General features: G+C 35.0%; 1 protein-coding gene across 1 annotated transcript in view; it reads right to left on the bottom strand.

Annotated features, from left to right (window-relative positions):
- Window positions 1–17,886, bottom strand: part of LMBRD1 (LMBR1 domain containing 1) — a 117,793-nt gene that overhangs the window by 47,385 nt on the left and 52,522 nt on the right. Inside the window, exons 8-9 of the mRNA XM_045803259.2 lie at window positions 8,231–8,356; window positions 3,383–3,535 (exon numbers count right to left, since the gene is read on the bottom strand). Coding sequence (XP_045659215.1) covers window positions 3,383–3,535; window positions 8,231–8,356 — 279 coding nt within the window. The remainder of the gene's footprint in view (window positions 1–3,382; window positions 3,536–8,230; window positions 8,357–17,886) is intronic.

The following is a 17,886-nucleotide window of genomic DNA, read 5'->3' as shown; positions in this document are numbered from 1 at the left end:
TATAAGTAAAGATATAATCACCAAATGTATCTAATGAAATTTTTAACATAAAGAATAAAGATTATTTTTCAGATTCCAAGTCTCTTGAGATGGAAAAGACCTCTGGGGGACCAGACAAAGCAGTACCAGAGCACCTGCTAACATGGGCCTCCAACCAGTGGGGTCGACCTTCTCAGGAGGCCCCTGCCCCAAAATTTGCCTTTAAAAACCTTCACTTGCAAGCCATCAGGTAGTTAGGTCTTGACAGCATTACCTCCCTGTTGTCCTGGGTGGTGCTACACCAAAAAACAGCCTTTCTTACTTCACTGCCAAAGGCTGATGTCAGTTTTTACTGGCTTGCTATGCTTCAGGTGGACAAACTCTCATTTGGTTCAAGCCTACAATATCAATTCTCCCCAGTAGAGATCCCAGTGGGTGTTCTGTAGAATTCTAAGTTGATTCTAAAGTTTATACGGAAATGCAAAGGATCTAGCATAGCTAAAACAATATTGAAAAAGAAAAACAAAACTGAAGAATTTATACTCCTTGATTTCATGACTGATTGTGTAACACACCAGTAATCAAGTTTTATCATAAGGACATATAAATCAATGGAGCAAAAGAGAAAGTCCAGAAATAGACCCGCACATACACATGATCAATTGGTTTGACAAAATACCACGGAAAGTCAATGAGCAAAGAACAGTCTTGACAAAAATGCTGCTGAAACAACTGAATATCCATACAGAAAATAAACCCTTCAGTCTTATCATCCCACAAAATTAACTTAAGATGGACTACAAACCTAAAATATAAGAACTGAAACCATAAAATTTCCACAAGAAAACATAGGACAAAATGATTGCAATAAAAATTTAAGGAACATCTCTTTGAATGACAGTTTAAGAACGCATAAAGGCAAGCTATAAAGAGACAACATTCACAATACATATATTTGACAAAGTACTTAATGCAGAATAAAGAATTCCTATAACTCACTCATAAACAATTTTTAAAAAGGACAAAAGATTTACACAGGCATTTTAAAGAAAATACACAATAAGAATACAAAGAATGCTCAGTATCATTAGTCACCAAGGAAATGCAAATCAAAACCATAATGAAATACTATTATACATCCATCAGAATAACTACTACAAAGTTAACAATGTAAGAGTTGACAAGGATGTGAAGCAATCTGAAATCTCATATTGCTGCAGGAATGCAAAATGGTATAACCACTTTGGAAAATACAGTTAAATGTACGTTAAACATTACACCCAGAAAATCTACTCCTATTTACCCAAGAAAAATGAATGAAATGAAAACACACGTCTATATCAGATGTTCACATCAGCATTATTCATAATAATCTCAAACTGGAAATAACTCAGATCTCGACTAAAAGGTGAGTGGATAAACAAAGTGTGACATAGACACACACATCAGGAGGCTACCCAGCAGTAAAACAGAATAAATTACTGAAAGAAAACATGCACCATAGACAAATCTCAAAAGCATTTTGTTGCACCAAAAAAGCCAAAAAAAGATTATACTACACTCTATGATTTCATTTACATGAAATTATAGAACACATAAAACTAAACTATAATGACAGAAGGACATCAATGGCTATCTGGGGTCTGAGTTCAGTGGGACAGGGGAAGACGTCAAGTAGCTTTTTGGATTGATGTGGATCTTCCATTATCTACATATCTGTATTTGGTAAAAATCAATCTTCACACTTAATAAAGTTGATTTAAAAATCCCTCTAAGCATAGGTTCAATGAAATAGGACAGAGCATGTTTAATTCAAGGCAGCTAATGATAGACCATGTTATAAATATTTATAAAGAAGCCATATAAAAAATATAGAATTAAGATAAGGTTGAGGAGATTAAAAAAAGAAAAAAGGTTGGGGCGCCTGGGTGGCTCAGTTGTTAAGTGTCTGCCTTCGGCTCAGGGCGTGATCCCAGAGTGCTGGGATCGAGCTCCACACCAGGCTCCTCCACTGGGAGCCTGCTTCTTCCTCTCCCACTCCCCCTGCCTGTGTTCCCTCTCTCGCTGGCTGTCTCTCTGTCAAATAAATAAATAAAATCTTGAAAGAAAAGAAAAGAAAAGAAAAGAAAAGAAAAGAAAAGAAAAGAAAAGAAAAGAAAAGAAAAGAAAAAAGAAAGAAAGAAAGAAAGAAAGAAAGAAAGAAAGGAAGAAAGAGAAAGAAAGAAAGAGAAAGAAAGAAAGAAAGAAAGAAAGAAAGAAAGAAAGAAAGAAAGAAAGAAAGAAAGAAAAAGAAAGAAAGAGAAAGAAAGAAAGAGAAAGAAAGAAGGAAGGTAGGTTGAGGAAGGTTTCATCATACTTTTGGTGTTATGAAGACAATCACCCCACAAAAAAGGAGTGGTGAGTCTTTTAATAAAATTGATTCTAACAAAAGGTTTAAAAAGTAATACACAACAGACCTGATTACAATATATTTTTGAACAACTCTTTCAAAAAGCAGCTTTTTAAGATGAGCAGTCAATGCATTTTCTTATTTCCTTTCTAATTACAAGAGGAAGACAAAGCAGGAGTCAACCTGACTAATCCTTTCAGCCCTTGTAGGGCTGTCTAAAACATCTTTTTAAACTTAGCCAAAACCCACTTTATAGCTTCATCTTGCGTAACTTTCCTTAAATCAGTCTACTCGCTGCACTTTCTAAATTACAACTTGCATACTATTATATACAAAGCTTGGTGTTTGAGATGCCAGATACAGAATGGACAATATAAGAAGTCTGTGGCCAGCAGTTCTAGCTACTTTTTAGACTCAGAGTTTTATTATTATGCCTTTAGTTCAGCGTAGGTACTTAAGTTTAGGTTACCACTGTCCCAAGAATTCAAGGCTAGCAAATGATAATTTCAAAAGAGAAAAGAAAGAAGGGAAGGAGGGAAGGAGGGGAGGAAGGAAGGATGCATGCAATGTTTTTCTGTCCTAAATAATACTTTTTTACATACTTTCAGAAACATACCATCTAACAATGAAGCAAATTGTATTACTTTCACTTAGGGTTCCTGAGTTCTAATATGGGTCCCAGTTCTCTTATTTATGGAGAAGTACAAACTTGAAAAATGTGGTAGCAACACACTACATTACTTACCTATGTTTTAATTTAAATTTCCTTGCACCTCTGTTATAATACTTGCTTTACACATGAGTAAATGAATGAAGCTCAGAGAGGTGTATAACTGGCTCAAACTACCAAATGACAGAGCTACGATTCAAAATCACCTTAACTCCAAAATTCACGCTCGTAAGTACCATGCTGATTATGATATATATTCTCACAAAGAGAACTCAATTACTTTAAGAGGTCTATATAAACTTGGGAAAAGAGTGACAACATAATTTTTTTAAAATTCCATTTACCTTCAAGGGACGCAGAGCACCACAAAATTTTGTCCACCAGCTGTTTTCAATGAATTCTAAGTGCCTCTCTCTTTTCCTAAGTGTCCGTAACCTTTCTTCAAATTGTTTTAAGGCGCGTTTATCCCTTGCTGGCAAAGGTCGACCATCTTTGCTCTGCAAATAACAGAACAAAATAAAAGTTTTTTTACCATTAAGGTCTTAGTAAAGTACCCATCAGATTTAGCAAAACATGCAACAAAACCTTTTTTTAGGTTGGATACTCCTTTACAAACGGAAAAAAAAAAAAAATGACAACATCTTTGTGACAATACACATCTCTGAACAAAGACCAGCATCAAAATGTAGATGCGTATACATTTAATACTGAACTTCTTGATTCCTATTTTCCAAATATATAGCAAAGTTGTGTGGAGAGGAGATAAATATCTTTAAAAATGCCTTTTTTATAGGGTACTTTATTCAATTTGCTCAATTACTCTCTCTCACCTCCAAGTTCCTCTACCTCTTATCTTAATATATTCCGTCCTACCCCTTCTCTCCCTTTGGTCAGTCCTTGATTCAGATACCAGCAGAGGGATATAATACTAGTATGTGCCATGCAGAAGTATTTATAACTATTGCTGAAAACTGTCACATTCTTATTCTCCAAATACTTTTGCAAATAAGTCATGTTTTCTTTGGCCAACCTACTGACAGGTAACTCTCATCCACCTATTTTTATGTGATGCTTACTGTAACCATAAGCAGTACCTTTCTCATGGTGGCTCAAAGATAATACTTTCCCACTTAAACTCCCCTGCCTCCTAAGTGTCTTCAATTGGATACAATAATACATTACAATAATATGACAGTTGCTAAATACAAAAAAGGTGAAAGGTAAATTTGTTTGCTTTTATTGGAAGCAATAAGAAAAATATTTACATGGAACTACATTTTTAAAATGTAAAGACATCAGGGGTGCCTGGATGGCTCAGTTGATTAAGTGTCTGCCTTCGCTCAGGTCATGATCCCAAGGTCCCGGGATCCAGCACCACATTGGGCTCCCTGCTCAGCAGGGAGCCTGCTTCTCCTTCTCCTTCTTCCTCTGCCCCTCTCCCACCTCATGGTTGTGCTCTCATGCTCTCTCTCAAATAAATAAAATCTTTAAAAAAATAAAATGTAGAGACATCATATACTAAAATGTTAATATCCCTATTCAGGTTCAAATAGGTTCTTATGAGACAGACAACAAAATTGCTCTCTAGCATATGCCAGTGCAGACTCATCTGAAATCATAGATATAATGAAGACAATATTCAAATATCCTTTAATAAAGAAATCTACACAGTTATAATGATCTCTTTACATAATGGCACTGCCATGCTCTTCTGGAACCAGCCGTCCTCTTCCATAACTTATCATATTGCTTCTCAACCTATATCATGCATAACAAATACCTGGAGAGTTTGTTAAACACAGATTTCTAGACCCAATAAATAAAATTTAGTTAATCTTGGGTGAGGCCTAAAACGTGCATTTCTACCAAAGTCCCAGGAGATGCTGGTACTACTGGTCCAGAAACCATACTTTGCATACACTAGACTATATTTAATTACCTTCACTCCTTTAAGTCAAGTATAATGGATACTATCAAACTGTATCCCAAGAAAAAGGAAACTCAGAAAAAGGTATTTTTGGAAGGACAAAGGAATAAAACAAACACGCCCTTCTAGAAGACAGACCCAGGCAATAATACTTCTAGTGTGTGGCATGAGAAAGGGTACAGTACTTTGTATCTTAAACATAATTTTTCTCAGAAATGCCATTCTAATATCCAAAGGATACCAACAATGAGGTAGTTTTATTCAACAACTAGCTTTTACTACTTCAGAAAAAAAATTAGTAAACCATTTTAAGGGTTGAAAATAAACCCAAGCTATCTGCCTATTTGGTGAATATTTCAGGGAGTGAGGGACAGAAGTCCATTCTGCTTTGCTTATTGGCCAAACCAACATAAGAAAAATTTTGGTCAGAGAAACAAACACCAGGATAAAAACCCAGCAGTCAACTAATTATCTCATCTGGGAAAAAAAAAAATGTAGTTATAAAGTATATGCATACCCTTTGTTTAAAAAAAAAGTAGAATATGAAAGCTTCCCTTCACACTGCCCAGAGTACCACTGCCCTTTCCTACTGTTACCACCATTAAGCAATACAATATCCTTCTACACATCTTCTATGTATTTGCATGCATGCATACATGCTAATACTCGTATGGATTTTTGTTGTACATAAAGCTAATATTTCCTGAGCACATTTCTTGTGCCTAAAACTGATCTGTTCTTTTACGTTTATTCTCCTTAAATCTTCAGAATAAAACTTTGAAGTTGGTACTAATATTATTATATCCATTTATTAGACAAGGAAAATAAGGCCCACAGATAATTATATGAATAAGGAGAGCTAGAATTTGAACTGAGAAAGTCTGATTTGATTCTATAAAGATATATTCTTCAGTCTACATAAAGCTACACCATTCCTTTTCATCATTGCACACCACATTATACCACGGTATCTTAATAAATACCTTATTTTTTTTGAACACTTAGATTGTTTTCTTTTTTGGGGAGCATTAACAATGTGCTTAAACATACTTTTTTACCCAGATACAAGTATATACATATACTTGAGTAGGAAATGTTCCTAGATGTCAACTGCTGGATTAAACTTTATTAAAAGGGATGTGGTTTGTGTGTACAGGCACATATCGTATCATACAATATTCTTTAAAAAGCTGTATATTTTACATTCCCACAGCAGTATACCTATCCCCAAAATCTCATTAATACCTGACGAAGGTAAAAATTTTAAAGACTTCTAAAAGATAACAGTAATACTGACTTGCTCTAATTTAACATATCTCTGATTACAAGGGTGCCAACCATCCTGTTCTCTGTACTCCAAGTTCCATGTTCTGGAAAATCCCTTCAGGTCACAGGCAAACTGAGATGCTTGGTCAACCTACTTACTACTGAAAAGCTGAAGCATCATTTATATTTTCACTGGAGAGTATAATTTTTCCTTCAGTAAACTCTATCTGGGTCTTTTGTTCATTATTTCTATGTATTGCTTGTCCTTTTTCTTACCAATTTGAAGATGTTCTTTATACATACCCAAATTGCAGATTATTTCCTCCTACATTATAGACTTGCTTTTGGTGGTGCTTTTTAGGCACATAAATTTTAGAACTTAAAAATGTAAAACTCACCAATCTCTCAATTAGCATTTGGGGTTCTTTTCTGTCTTGTTTAGAAAGGTCTTCCATACACGAAGATAAAATTTTACTTTCACTTTCTCCTAATGTTTTGTAAATTTTGTATTTGATCTGAATTCAGGATTGTTTTACTGTATGGTAGGGGGTCTATGAAAAATTCACATTTTGTCTTTTATAAATTTCCACCTAAACTTAGGAAAAACTGTCATCTCTACAATAGTCAAAATCTTCCCAATCAGGAACTGACGAAGTTCTCCATATACTTCAGTCTTCTATTCTGTATTTCAATAAATTTTATAATTTCTACCAGGACGATTCTGACATTTCTTATTATTTTATAGTTTGCAGCTATTGTGTATGAGACCATTTTCTATTACATCTTCCAAATGGTTAAGGATTTCTATATGTTTGTATCCAGACACTTTGATGAACTCATTAGTTCTATTAATTTGTCAGTTCATTCCTTCAGATTTTCTTAGATGGTATCTGTGAATAATAAAGGATATTTCCCTTTTCCTCTCTCTCCCTCCAATGTTTATACCTGCATTCTTTCTTATCTGACAAGGACCTCCAGGAATATGCTAATGAGCAACAATGATACTGACAGCACCGCCCTGTGTGTGACGTCACTGGGAATGTTTAAGTCATCATTAAGTATGATGCTCATTACAGGCTTCCTTTCCTAAGTACTCTCTTCTCTTCTAATTTGGTAAGGCTTTTTTAAAAAATCATAACTACAAATTGACTTTTACTACATATTCTTTAACATCTATTAAAATGTTTGTATTTCTCATTTCTCCTCAATATATTAAACTATTTAATAGATTTTCTAACGTATCATCCTTGCATTTCCAGGATAAAACTAATCTGATAATTCTAAAATATTCTCTTATTACAGCACAGTTTTGAATTGCTAATATTTTTCTTTATATTAGAACATTTGCTTCTATGTTCATAAGAGAGACCAGTACATATGCAGTCTTCTTTTTTGTACGCAATTATCATCTGGTTTCTGTATTAGGATTATGCTCCTTTAATACAATTTAGAAAACTTTGTTTTCTAAATAATACTTAGAAATGTTCTATAAATAGGTTTTATATGTTCTATAAGTATTATTTATCTGTTCTATAAATGCATTCTATGAATAATATTCTATAAATATTTATCTATTACTTGAAGGTGATAGAAGAAGAAACTTCGTTGTGTTTTTAGAAGTATATTCAATTGGCAAGTGATTACATATAATTCTTAGCTTATTCCACGAGTACATAAAACTTGAACATAAGTGATAACAGTAAAATCTGATGTTACACATGAAATCAACATATCCGGGAAAAGCAAGGTCTTGATCATACCTGAGCAAAACTTTTGCTTTTACTTGTTAGAACACTGATAGAAATTCTCAAATTGTCAGTGTCTTGCATTTCATAGAGGACAAATTTTAAAACCATGGACATAGTTTGTTAAGGATATGTTGCAAAAAAATTCAAACAATGTCAAAAATATGGGATTGCCAATGTTTAAGTCATATCAGAAAGTTGTGCAAAGACAATGGACTTTCATGCTTCCCAATTACAATAAAATAACAACTCACTTTTGATTTAATTGTTTGAATGTGTTGCTCCACTTCTTCAATGTCTTCAGTGTTTTCTAAACGTTCGTAAGCAGCACTTCTAGTACCTTTTATTAGATTTAAAGGTAATGCAGACATACCGTAGGCCTAAAAGAAACAAAATTAAAATGTGTTAGTACTACTATTTTATACATATTACACACAATTTTGAGGGGGAAAGGTCCTTTAAACTTTACAGCAAGTGCAAGAGTAAGCATTGTGAAGGATTATAGTCACTGAAGAACATAGTACATGGGAATGAATCATGATATACTGTCTCCTTAACTCTCTTATTTCACATTTACAGTTATATAAACTGACATCTGTAATACTATTCACAGAATAGAAAACATGTATTGTTCAAAGGAAAAGTTGCAGAATTAGTGTAAATAGAACACCAAAGTAATAAACTGCAACTTCAGATTAATGAGTGGTTAAGATAGTGTGAATTAGTAAAAACACTTTATAAAATCATTTTCTATGGAAAAAAACAATTTTATCCAACTATATATAGTAAACCCTGACTAAAATATATTTTAATATATACGTTATTTAATTAGCATACCAATTATCTGTATACAGTGTTTATTACAAGTTTAAAGTATAAATAATCATTTTGCTATTTTAAATATTTTCCTACAAGTAGTTTTCTAATGTTAATCAGCATTAAGAATAAACATATTATTTTATATTTTTCCATATTAGCCAGTCCCAAATGACGACTTTTAATTGTACCCATTAAAAACACTTGGCATTTGCTACATGACCATTATTTTAAATCATTAAATCTTTAGAAACAAAACTGACAACTATCACTTCCTGGTTGCAGCAACAGACTCTAAAGCAGACACATTACATATTTAAATCTTTTTCATTTTCCTCCTGAGCACACAGCCAAACTACTTTAGCCAGTCTCCCCTGAAGTAGGCCCACGAATCTGAGTTCAAGACAATGAATGTAGGCAGAAGTGATAAATGCTATTTCTTGGGCTTAACCCCAAAACTTCAAAATATCCTGGGTGATCTTGCATATTTTCTCTCAAACACTCTGCTACCTAGATGTCAACTCTGAAAAAACTTCAGTGACAATTTTAATTACGGTTGACCCTTGAATAACTTGGGTTTGAACTAGAAGGGTCCACTTATACAAGGATTCTTTTCTTCATACAGTATAGTACTATAAATGTATTTCCCTTACGATTTAAACATTGCCTTTTCTCTGTTTCAAGAATACAATATACAACACGTATAACATACAAAATATGTGTTAACTGTTTATGCTAACGGTAAGCCTTCTTCAACAATAGCCTATTAATAGTTAAGTTTGGGGGGAGTCAAAAATTATATGCAGATTTTCACACAGATCAGCACCCCTAACCCCCTTGTTGTTCACAAATGCACATCACATCTTCTTTATTCATTCACCTGTTGGACACATAGGTTGCTTCCATATCTTGCCTATTGTAAATAATGTTGCAATGAACAGAAAGGTACGTCTGTCTTTTCAAATTAGTGTTTTCGTTTTCTTCTGATAAATATCCAGCAGTAGAAATGCTGGATCATATGGTATTTCTATTTTTAATTTTTTGAGGAACCTCCATACTATTTTCTATAGTGGCTGCACCAATTTGCATTCCCACCAACAGTGCATGAAGGTTCTCTTTTCTCTGTATCTTCACCAAATGTGTTATTTCTTGTCTTTTTGATACCAGCCATTCCGAAAGAGGTAAAGTAATCTCTCATTGTGGTTTTGATTTGCATTTCCCTGATAATCAGTGATACTGCATTTTTGTGTGTGCTTGTTGCCCATTTGTAGGTCTTCTTGGAAAAATGTTTGGTCCCCATTTTTAAATCAGGTTGGGGTTTGTTGTTGTTGTTGTTACTGAATTGTACGAGTTCTTTATATATTTTGGGTATCAACCCCTTACTGGATATATCATTTGCAAGTATCTTCTTCCTTTCAGTAAAGTTGCGTTTTCCTTCTGTTGATGAGATCCTTCACTGTGTATAGTCCCATTTATTTTTGCTATTGTTGCCCTTGCCTGAAGAGACATATCCAAAAAAATATTGCTAAGAGCAATGTCAAAAAGCTCACTACCTGTATTTTCTTCAAGGAGATTTATGGTTTCAGGTCTTATATTCAAGTCTTTAACCCATTTAGAGCTTATTTTTGTATGTGGTGTAACAAAGTGGTTCAATTCCATTCTTTCTCATGTAGTTGTCCAGTTTTCACACCATTATTTTAAAAGGCTGCCTTTTCCCCATCATCTGTTTTTGCCTCCTTTTCATGTAGATTAATTGACCATACAAATGTATTTCCGGGATTTCTATTCTATTCTGTTGATCCAGATGTCTGTTTTTGTGGTACCATATTATTATTACTACAGCTTTGTGGTATAATTTGAAATCAGGGAACATGATTCCTCCAGTTTTGTTCTTCTTTCTGAAGATTGCTTTGGTTCTTTGGGGTCTTTGGGGGTCCCATAAAAATGTGGGGATTATTTGCTAGTTGTGTGGAAAATGCCATTGGCATTTTGAGAGGGACTGCACTGATTCTTCCAATCCATGAGTATGGTGTATCTTTACATTTGGGGGGTTGCCTTCAATTTCTTTCCTCACGGTCTAGATCTTTCACCTCCTTAGTTAAATTTATTCCTAGGTATTTTGTCCTTTTTGATACAACTGTAGATGGGATTGTTCATCTCTGCTACTTTGCTATTGGTGTATAGAAATGCAATGGATTTCTGTATATTAATTTTGTATCCTACAACTTCACTGAATTCATTTAGTAGTTCTAATAGTTTTTTGATGGTCTTTAGGGTTTTCTCCATATAGTACCATGTCATCGACAAATAGTGAAAGTTTTACTTCTTTTCAATTTGGATGCCTTTTATTTCTTTTTCTTGCCTACCAGCAGTCATTAGGACTTCCAATATTATGTTGAATTGGTTTTCAGCCATTATTTCTTCAAGGCGAGACTGTACATTCTTGCCTTGTTCCTAATCTTAGAGGAAAAACTTTCAGCTTTCTACCACTGAATATGATGTCAGCTGTGGGTCTGTCATTTTTCATTATGTTAAGGAATGTTCTGTTTATACCCATTTTGTTGAGAGTTTTTATCATAAACAGATATTGAATTGTGTCAATGCTTTTTCTGCATCTATCGAGATGATCATATGATTTTTACCCTTCGTTTTGTTAATGAGGGGTATCACACTGACTGATTTGCAAATGTTAAACCATCCTTGCATTCCTGAAATAAATCTCACTTGGTGATGGTGTATGATCCTCTTCATGTATTACTGACTTTGGTTTCTTGAAAATTTTACCATCTGTGTTCATCAGGGATATTGGCCTGCTGTTTTCTTTTTCTGCAGTGTCTTTGTCTGGTTTTGGTAACAGGGTAATGCTGGCCTCATAAAATGAGTTTGGAAGTTTTCCCTCCTCTTCAATTTTTTTTAATAGTTTCAGGCACATTGATATTAACTCTTCTTTAAATCTGTGGTAAAATTTATGTGTGAAGCCATCTAGATCTGGCCTTTTATTTCTTGGGAGTTTTTTGTAGATGATTCAATTTCATTACTAGTAATTGGTCTATTCAGATTTTCTATTCTTCATGGTCAATCTTAGAAGATTGTGTTTCTAGAAATTTATCCAACTCTTCTAGGTTGTCTAATTTGTTGGCATGTAATTGTTTATAGTATTCTCTTATGATCCTTTTTATTTCTGTGGTATCAGCTGTAATTTCTTTTTCATTTCAGATTTGATTTTATTTGATTTTGTTTATTGATGAGTGTGTCAATTTTGTTTATCATTTCAAAGAACCAGCTCTTTGTTTCATTGAACTTCTCTATTATTTTTTTACTTCCTATTTCATTTATATATTTATACATATTATTTATGTATTTATATATATTATTTCCACTCTGATCTTTTACCATTTTAACTACAATGTGTCTGAGATTGTTTCTTTTTCAGTTCATCTTGTCTGGAACTCCTAGGGCTTCCAGAACCTGGAAGTGCTTCCTTCTCCAGATTAGAGAAGTTTTCAGCCATTATTTCTTCAAATACTTTTTCTGGCCCTTTCTCTATCTCATCTCCTCTGGGAACTTTATAATGCAAATGTTATCCCACTTGATGAATAGTTCCTGAAGTCCCTCAAGTTATCCTCACTTCTTTTAATTCTTTTTTCATTTGCTGCTCTGTCCAGATGTTTTCCATTGCTCTGTCTTCAAGTTTTGCCTTCCCGCTCCTATTTTATCCTTTCTGCTACTGAACTCCTCTACTGTATTTTTCAGTTCAGTTGTAACTTCTATTCGATACTTTCTTATATTTTCTGTAGCTTTGCTAAAGTTCTTGTATTCATCCATTCTCCTGACAACATTGCTAAGTATCTTTATGACCATTACTTGAATTCTTTATCAGGTAGGTTGCTATCTCCCTTTCATGAATTTTTTTTTTTAATGGACATTTGCCTCATTCTTTGGTTTGGAACATATTCTTTGATCTCCTCATTTTGCCTCTCTGTTTGTCTATATGTATTAGGTGAAACTGCTACCTCCCTCAGTCTTGAAGGAGTGGTCTTGTGTAAAAACTGGTTCACATGGGCCATTAGAGCAATCTCGCTTGGCCATCAGACACTTCATATGGGCAACCACCTTATGGGCTGCATGTGCCCACCAGCTGGGATAGAGCCAGCACTGTTGTTTGGGGAGGTCAGGGCTCAGAGCACTCACCCTGCTCAGTTGTGGCTTGGACATTGTGCAGGGAAAGTGAGGTTCCAGCTGCCTGCCCATCACAGTTGTGGCTCTGTCTCTATGCTGATTAGATGGGGCTTAGGGTGTCCCTGGAAGCTAATTACACCTTGGCTGCTGCTAGGAGAGGGCTCGGGCTCAGGTGCTTACCAGCCCAGCTGCAGCCCATGTGCTGCACAGGGAAGGTGGGTCTCAGGTCACTGGACCAACTGGGTTGTGGTCTGGGTGCTGAACAGAGAGGGCAGGGCTCAGTGCACTCTCCCAGCCCAGTTACAACTTGGTTCTCTACATCAGTTGGGCAGAATTTAGGCCACCCACTTGGACCAACTGCAGCTTGGCTGCTTCATGGGGAAAGTGGGGGTCATGGTGTTCATCTGGCTCATTTGCAGCCCTATCACTGAGTGAGGAGAATAGGGCTCAGGACACTAGCCTGGCCCTTTGTAGCTGGGATGCTGTGTGGTATGGGGTGCTTGCCAGCCAGGTTAAGGGTTAAGTGGGCAAAATATGCCCTCTAGTGCTTGCATGCTAGAGGGAGAGCACCAGAAATGGCACTCATCTGCTCTGTCACCAGCAAGTTAGAAGGAAATTCCAAAAATGGACTCCATCAATGCTTACATCACCAGATAAAGTGTCTACAGGTCCCTGCCTTTGCCACAGCCTCCTTAAAATTAGTAAGTGGTTCTCCCTCACTTATAGTGTAGGCACTTTTCAATCTGTTGCCTTTGCGCTGGATCTCAGGGAGACCAGGTTTATACACAAGCCACTTACGAGCAGGATCTCTGTTACCTATAGTTCTGATTCTCCCTCTCTTAATTCCTGATTGATTTTCAAAACCAGATGTTTGGGGGGGGTCATCTTTCCAGTGCTAGCCCCTAGGGTCAGGATGACTGACAGGGAGCACAATCCTCTTACTCAACAGAGAGTTCCTTATTATGGGATACCTGATTATCGGGTCACCTGGGATGGGGTTGGGGGTGAGGCCATGTCTTTGACTCTCCTACACTACTTGATGTGTCTCCTTTGTCTTTTGTTGTGCAACTGTTGTTCATCAAGTTCTCAGGTGGTTTTCAGAAAAAAATTTATTCCAAATATAGCTCTAAGTCTGTTGTGTCCATGGGAGAAGGTGAGTTCAGGGTCTTCTTATGCCACTCCCTCCTTCTTATGCCACTTATTGAAACTCCCTCCATGGCTTGTTTTGTTTTGTTTTTTTAATTAAGGGAGAATATGAGCAAAGAACATGACCAAAAAGAAATCCCACAAATCGACTAGTCCTATCAGGTAATATCAACTATATATAGCACAATGTATCTAGATAATTAATTATGAATTTTTTACCCAATATTCAAATCCTTGTATTTTCTAATGGAGAAATGCCTTAAAATCTTGCATTTTACATATTGTTAAAACGTAAGTTAAAGTTCTCATGATTTCCCCATCATCTCCCCTCCTTCCTGCCCCCCCTCCAGAAAAAATAGAAAGAGAAGATTCTGTTTTATATTAGAAGAAAATTTAATTTAGACAGAGTAACTTTCTTGTAATTAATCAAATCTTATCAAATTTATACTTGTAATGACCTTGGTAAAGTATAAAAAGGAAAGAATATAAAATATCATACCATTAAAATACTGAAAATATAAATAAAAAAGCCTATGGGAGCCAAAGTATCCCACAGCTCCTCTAACTTTCCTTAGAGAATTTTCCTAACCCTATTATCGTTTGATCCATTTGTTTCTTCTAGTAGTTCCACAACTTTTTAAAACATTGAAAAAAAGTAACATAACACTCAAAGACTCTGATGAATAAGCAGTATTACATAATGATTATATACCAATTATCCACACTCACATATCATTTTAACACACGTATGTTGTGTTAAACCAAATTCCAAGGCAAAAATATTTTTGCTAAACAGTTTATGCCCAAATAAATACCCTGTCCTCCCAAACACCTCCAAACAAGCTTATTTTACCCCAATGCTTGTTAATCTCTATTAGATGGTTTTGATCCCTAAGTACAGAACCTCAGTATTCAATATTATTTCCCAAGGAATCTGTTGCTCTAGTCAATATCAACAATGTGGCCCTTATTTAGAGTCTACTGTCAAATATAAGGTCATTTAAATTCTCCTTCATGATCTGCTGGTCTCATTTTCTATAAATCTATCTTCTACACTGTTTCCAAAGGAATCTCTAGGACCCACGTCAGATTATGTCACTCCTGTAATTAACATTCATTAAGATCCGTAGGCCTAATTAGAATTCAAAGGGCTCTGGGAGGACACCCTAGGATTTGGGGTGGATGCCTTTAAGGCCACTACGGGAGATTAGAAGACAGGCAGCCACACAGGGACCTGCTACTATGTCAACCAGACCAATTCTATGTTGTACATCTAACTTTTTTGTGTTCAGTAGACTATTTGGCATGTAAAAACCAGGTCTCAATTATTTTTTCTCCTATCTTTTCTCCTAATAATATTTAACCAAAAATTGTTTTAAAAAAATAAATCTTAATTCCCATGAACTTATTTCCTTACATGGAATTTATATATTTATTAGAAGAGCTGACTAAATTCCTAAATAGCAAAAATCTTAGAAAATAAAGACAGATCCTTGGAAACACCTTGTGGGAACATGGGACCAGAATACAATATCTTTTTGTGAACTTTTAAGTCTGAAAAGAACAGTAAAAGAAAGTTGTAATTGTTTTGAATTAGCTACCTTTTAGCTTTTTTTTGGATTACATGTTTAATGATTATCAGGAAATTTAACTGTAACATTTAGATTATGAAACTGACATAAAACATCACATAAGACATTTAGGTCTTTAAATAATAATCTTTTGAATTTAGCCTTAGACTTATTTGAAAAAAAATGTATAAAAAAGCTAGCCTTTTCAGAAACAAAACTTTTATTGCTTACTACTGCCCTCTAGTGAATTATCAGAAAATCAACAAGGCTAAAGAGATTATATCCTTTAAAATGCTTCTAGGTTGGTCATAATTGCCTCCAATCTTATTTGTTCAAGTTCCAGAAATAAATCACCATATGTATTAAATCTAAAATGTTTGATAGAATACACACAGCTACAAACATTTCTTTTTTTTAAGGTAATTTTTTTTAAAGATTTTATTTGTCAGAGCTCAGAGAGAGAGCGCACAAGCAGGGGGAGCGGCAGGCAGAGGGAGAAGCAGGCTCTCTGCTGAGCAAGGAGCCTGATGCAAGGGTCCATCCCAGGACCCCGGGATCATGACGTGAGCTGAAGACATATGCTTAACCAACTGAGCCACCCTGGCATCCCAACATTTCTAATACCCTCTTACGCAGCCCACTTTAGAACAGCACCTTTTCCCTATGTACCTCTCTAATTATCTAGAATAACAATTTCCAACCTGTGATCCTTGGATTACTGTAAAGGTTCAACACCAAGCACTACTTGTAGACTGTGTTAAGTGTCTGGCATATATTTGTAACACCTATTATTCAAGGACATGTATGAGCTTATGAGTAACAGAACAATTCATTAAACACATACTCAGTTAAGATTTCTCCTTTAAATATTCATTGATTCCAAGACACATATATATTTTCTTACATTTAACATTAGTGAAATTTGGATGTATCTTATAATCACCGGCTATACAGAAGTCATGACATAGCTGTCACTACCGACATGGTCAGAAATTTGGTCACAGCTGGTTACATTATAGTTACTTCTCTATTTGAATTACATGCATTCTTGCTACCACGACTGAGTTTAACTGCCACTTAAAAAGTACTGTGATTTGACATTGAAACAAAAAGTTAATGTGTAAGGAGAAAGAGAACAAAGGAGCAAATAGTAAAGCAAATATTTATTGAAACAAGGAGGAGGGGTACCTGGGTGGCTCAGTCGGTTAAGCATCTGACTCTTGGTTTCGGCTCAGGTCACGAGACCGAGCCCACAAGGGGCTCTGCACTGAGCACGGAGTCTGCTTGAGATTCTCTCTCCCTCTGCCCCTACCACATGTGCCTGCTCTTGCTCTCTCAAAATAAATACAAAAGTCTTAAAAAAAAAAAAAAAAAAGAAAAAAGGAGCATAATTCCATATTTTCTTACAAAGCAACAACCAAGGGCTTTATAAGCTTAAAGGAACATACCCAAAGTAAAAGCCATTTTCCATTTGCCCTTCACAAGGCAAGACAAGAAACAACAAAAACAGCTTACAGTTAACAATGGGTATGTTAGCAGCTTCAAAGAAAATTCTTGAGACAAGAGTGGAGGACTTAAGAAAAGCTGCATCATCAATTCTCTTGACAGCATAAAAGAAACAACCTTGTAGAGTAAAACATGGGACATGGATAACCAATTTAAAAAAGTGATTCAGAAGACTTAGATTCCAAATGTGAAATATTTCACTTATATTTTCCTTATTATGTATAATGATATGAGTTTTTAAAAAGTATTCACAGAAGTAAAAAAAAAATAGAAGTATTTACATAAATCTAAAAAATTCTCACTAAATATAAAACAAAAATTATAAATGATAAGAAAGCATAGGCAGGTACATCTTACAATCAGTGGCATAGATTCAATGAAACATAGTACCACATGGAAGGCTGAAAAATTTGACTTTTAAAGAGCATTTCTTTCTTCAAATATGACTGAAAACCAGTGCTCCATTTCTATTTCTGAATCCTTAATTTATCACATTAATTTTCTTTAATCTATTATTTTATATTTTCTATTAAATGTATCTGTATTAGTATAATGTTATGTGTGTGTGTATGTGTGTGTGCGTATAAATATATATATATGTATATACATACGACATAGCCAAGTTTTTACTGAAACGTGTATACAATAAAAAGTTCAGTAGTCATCGTTTCTATAGGCACTTCATTGGTCCA

Source organism: Ursus americanus, chromosome 29, assembly GCF_024610735.1.
Source record: "Ursus americanus isolate L20-20 chromosome 29, mUrsAme1.1.p, whole genome shotgun sequence".
In the NCBI taxonomy this organism is placed as follows: domain Eukaryota; kingdom Metazoa; phylum Chordata; class Mammalia; order Carnivora; family Ursidae; genus Ursus; species Ursus americanus.
This window is presented reverse-complemented; position numbering and strand designations above follow the sequence as displayed.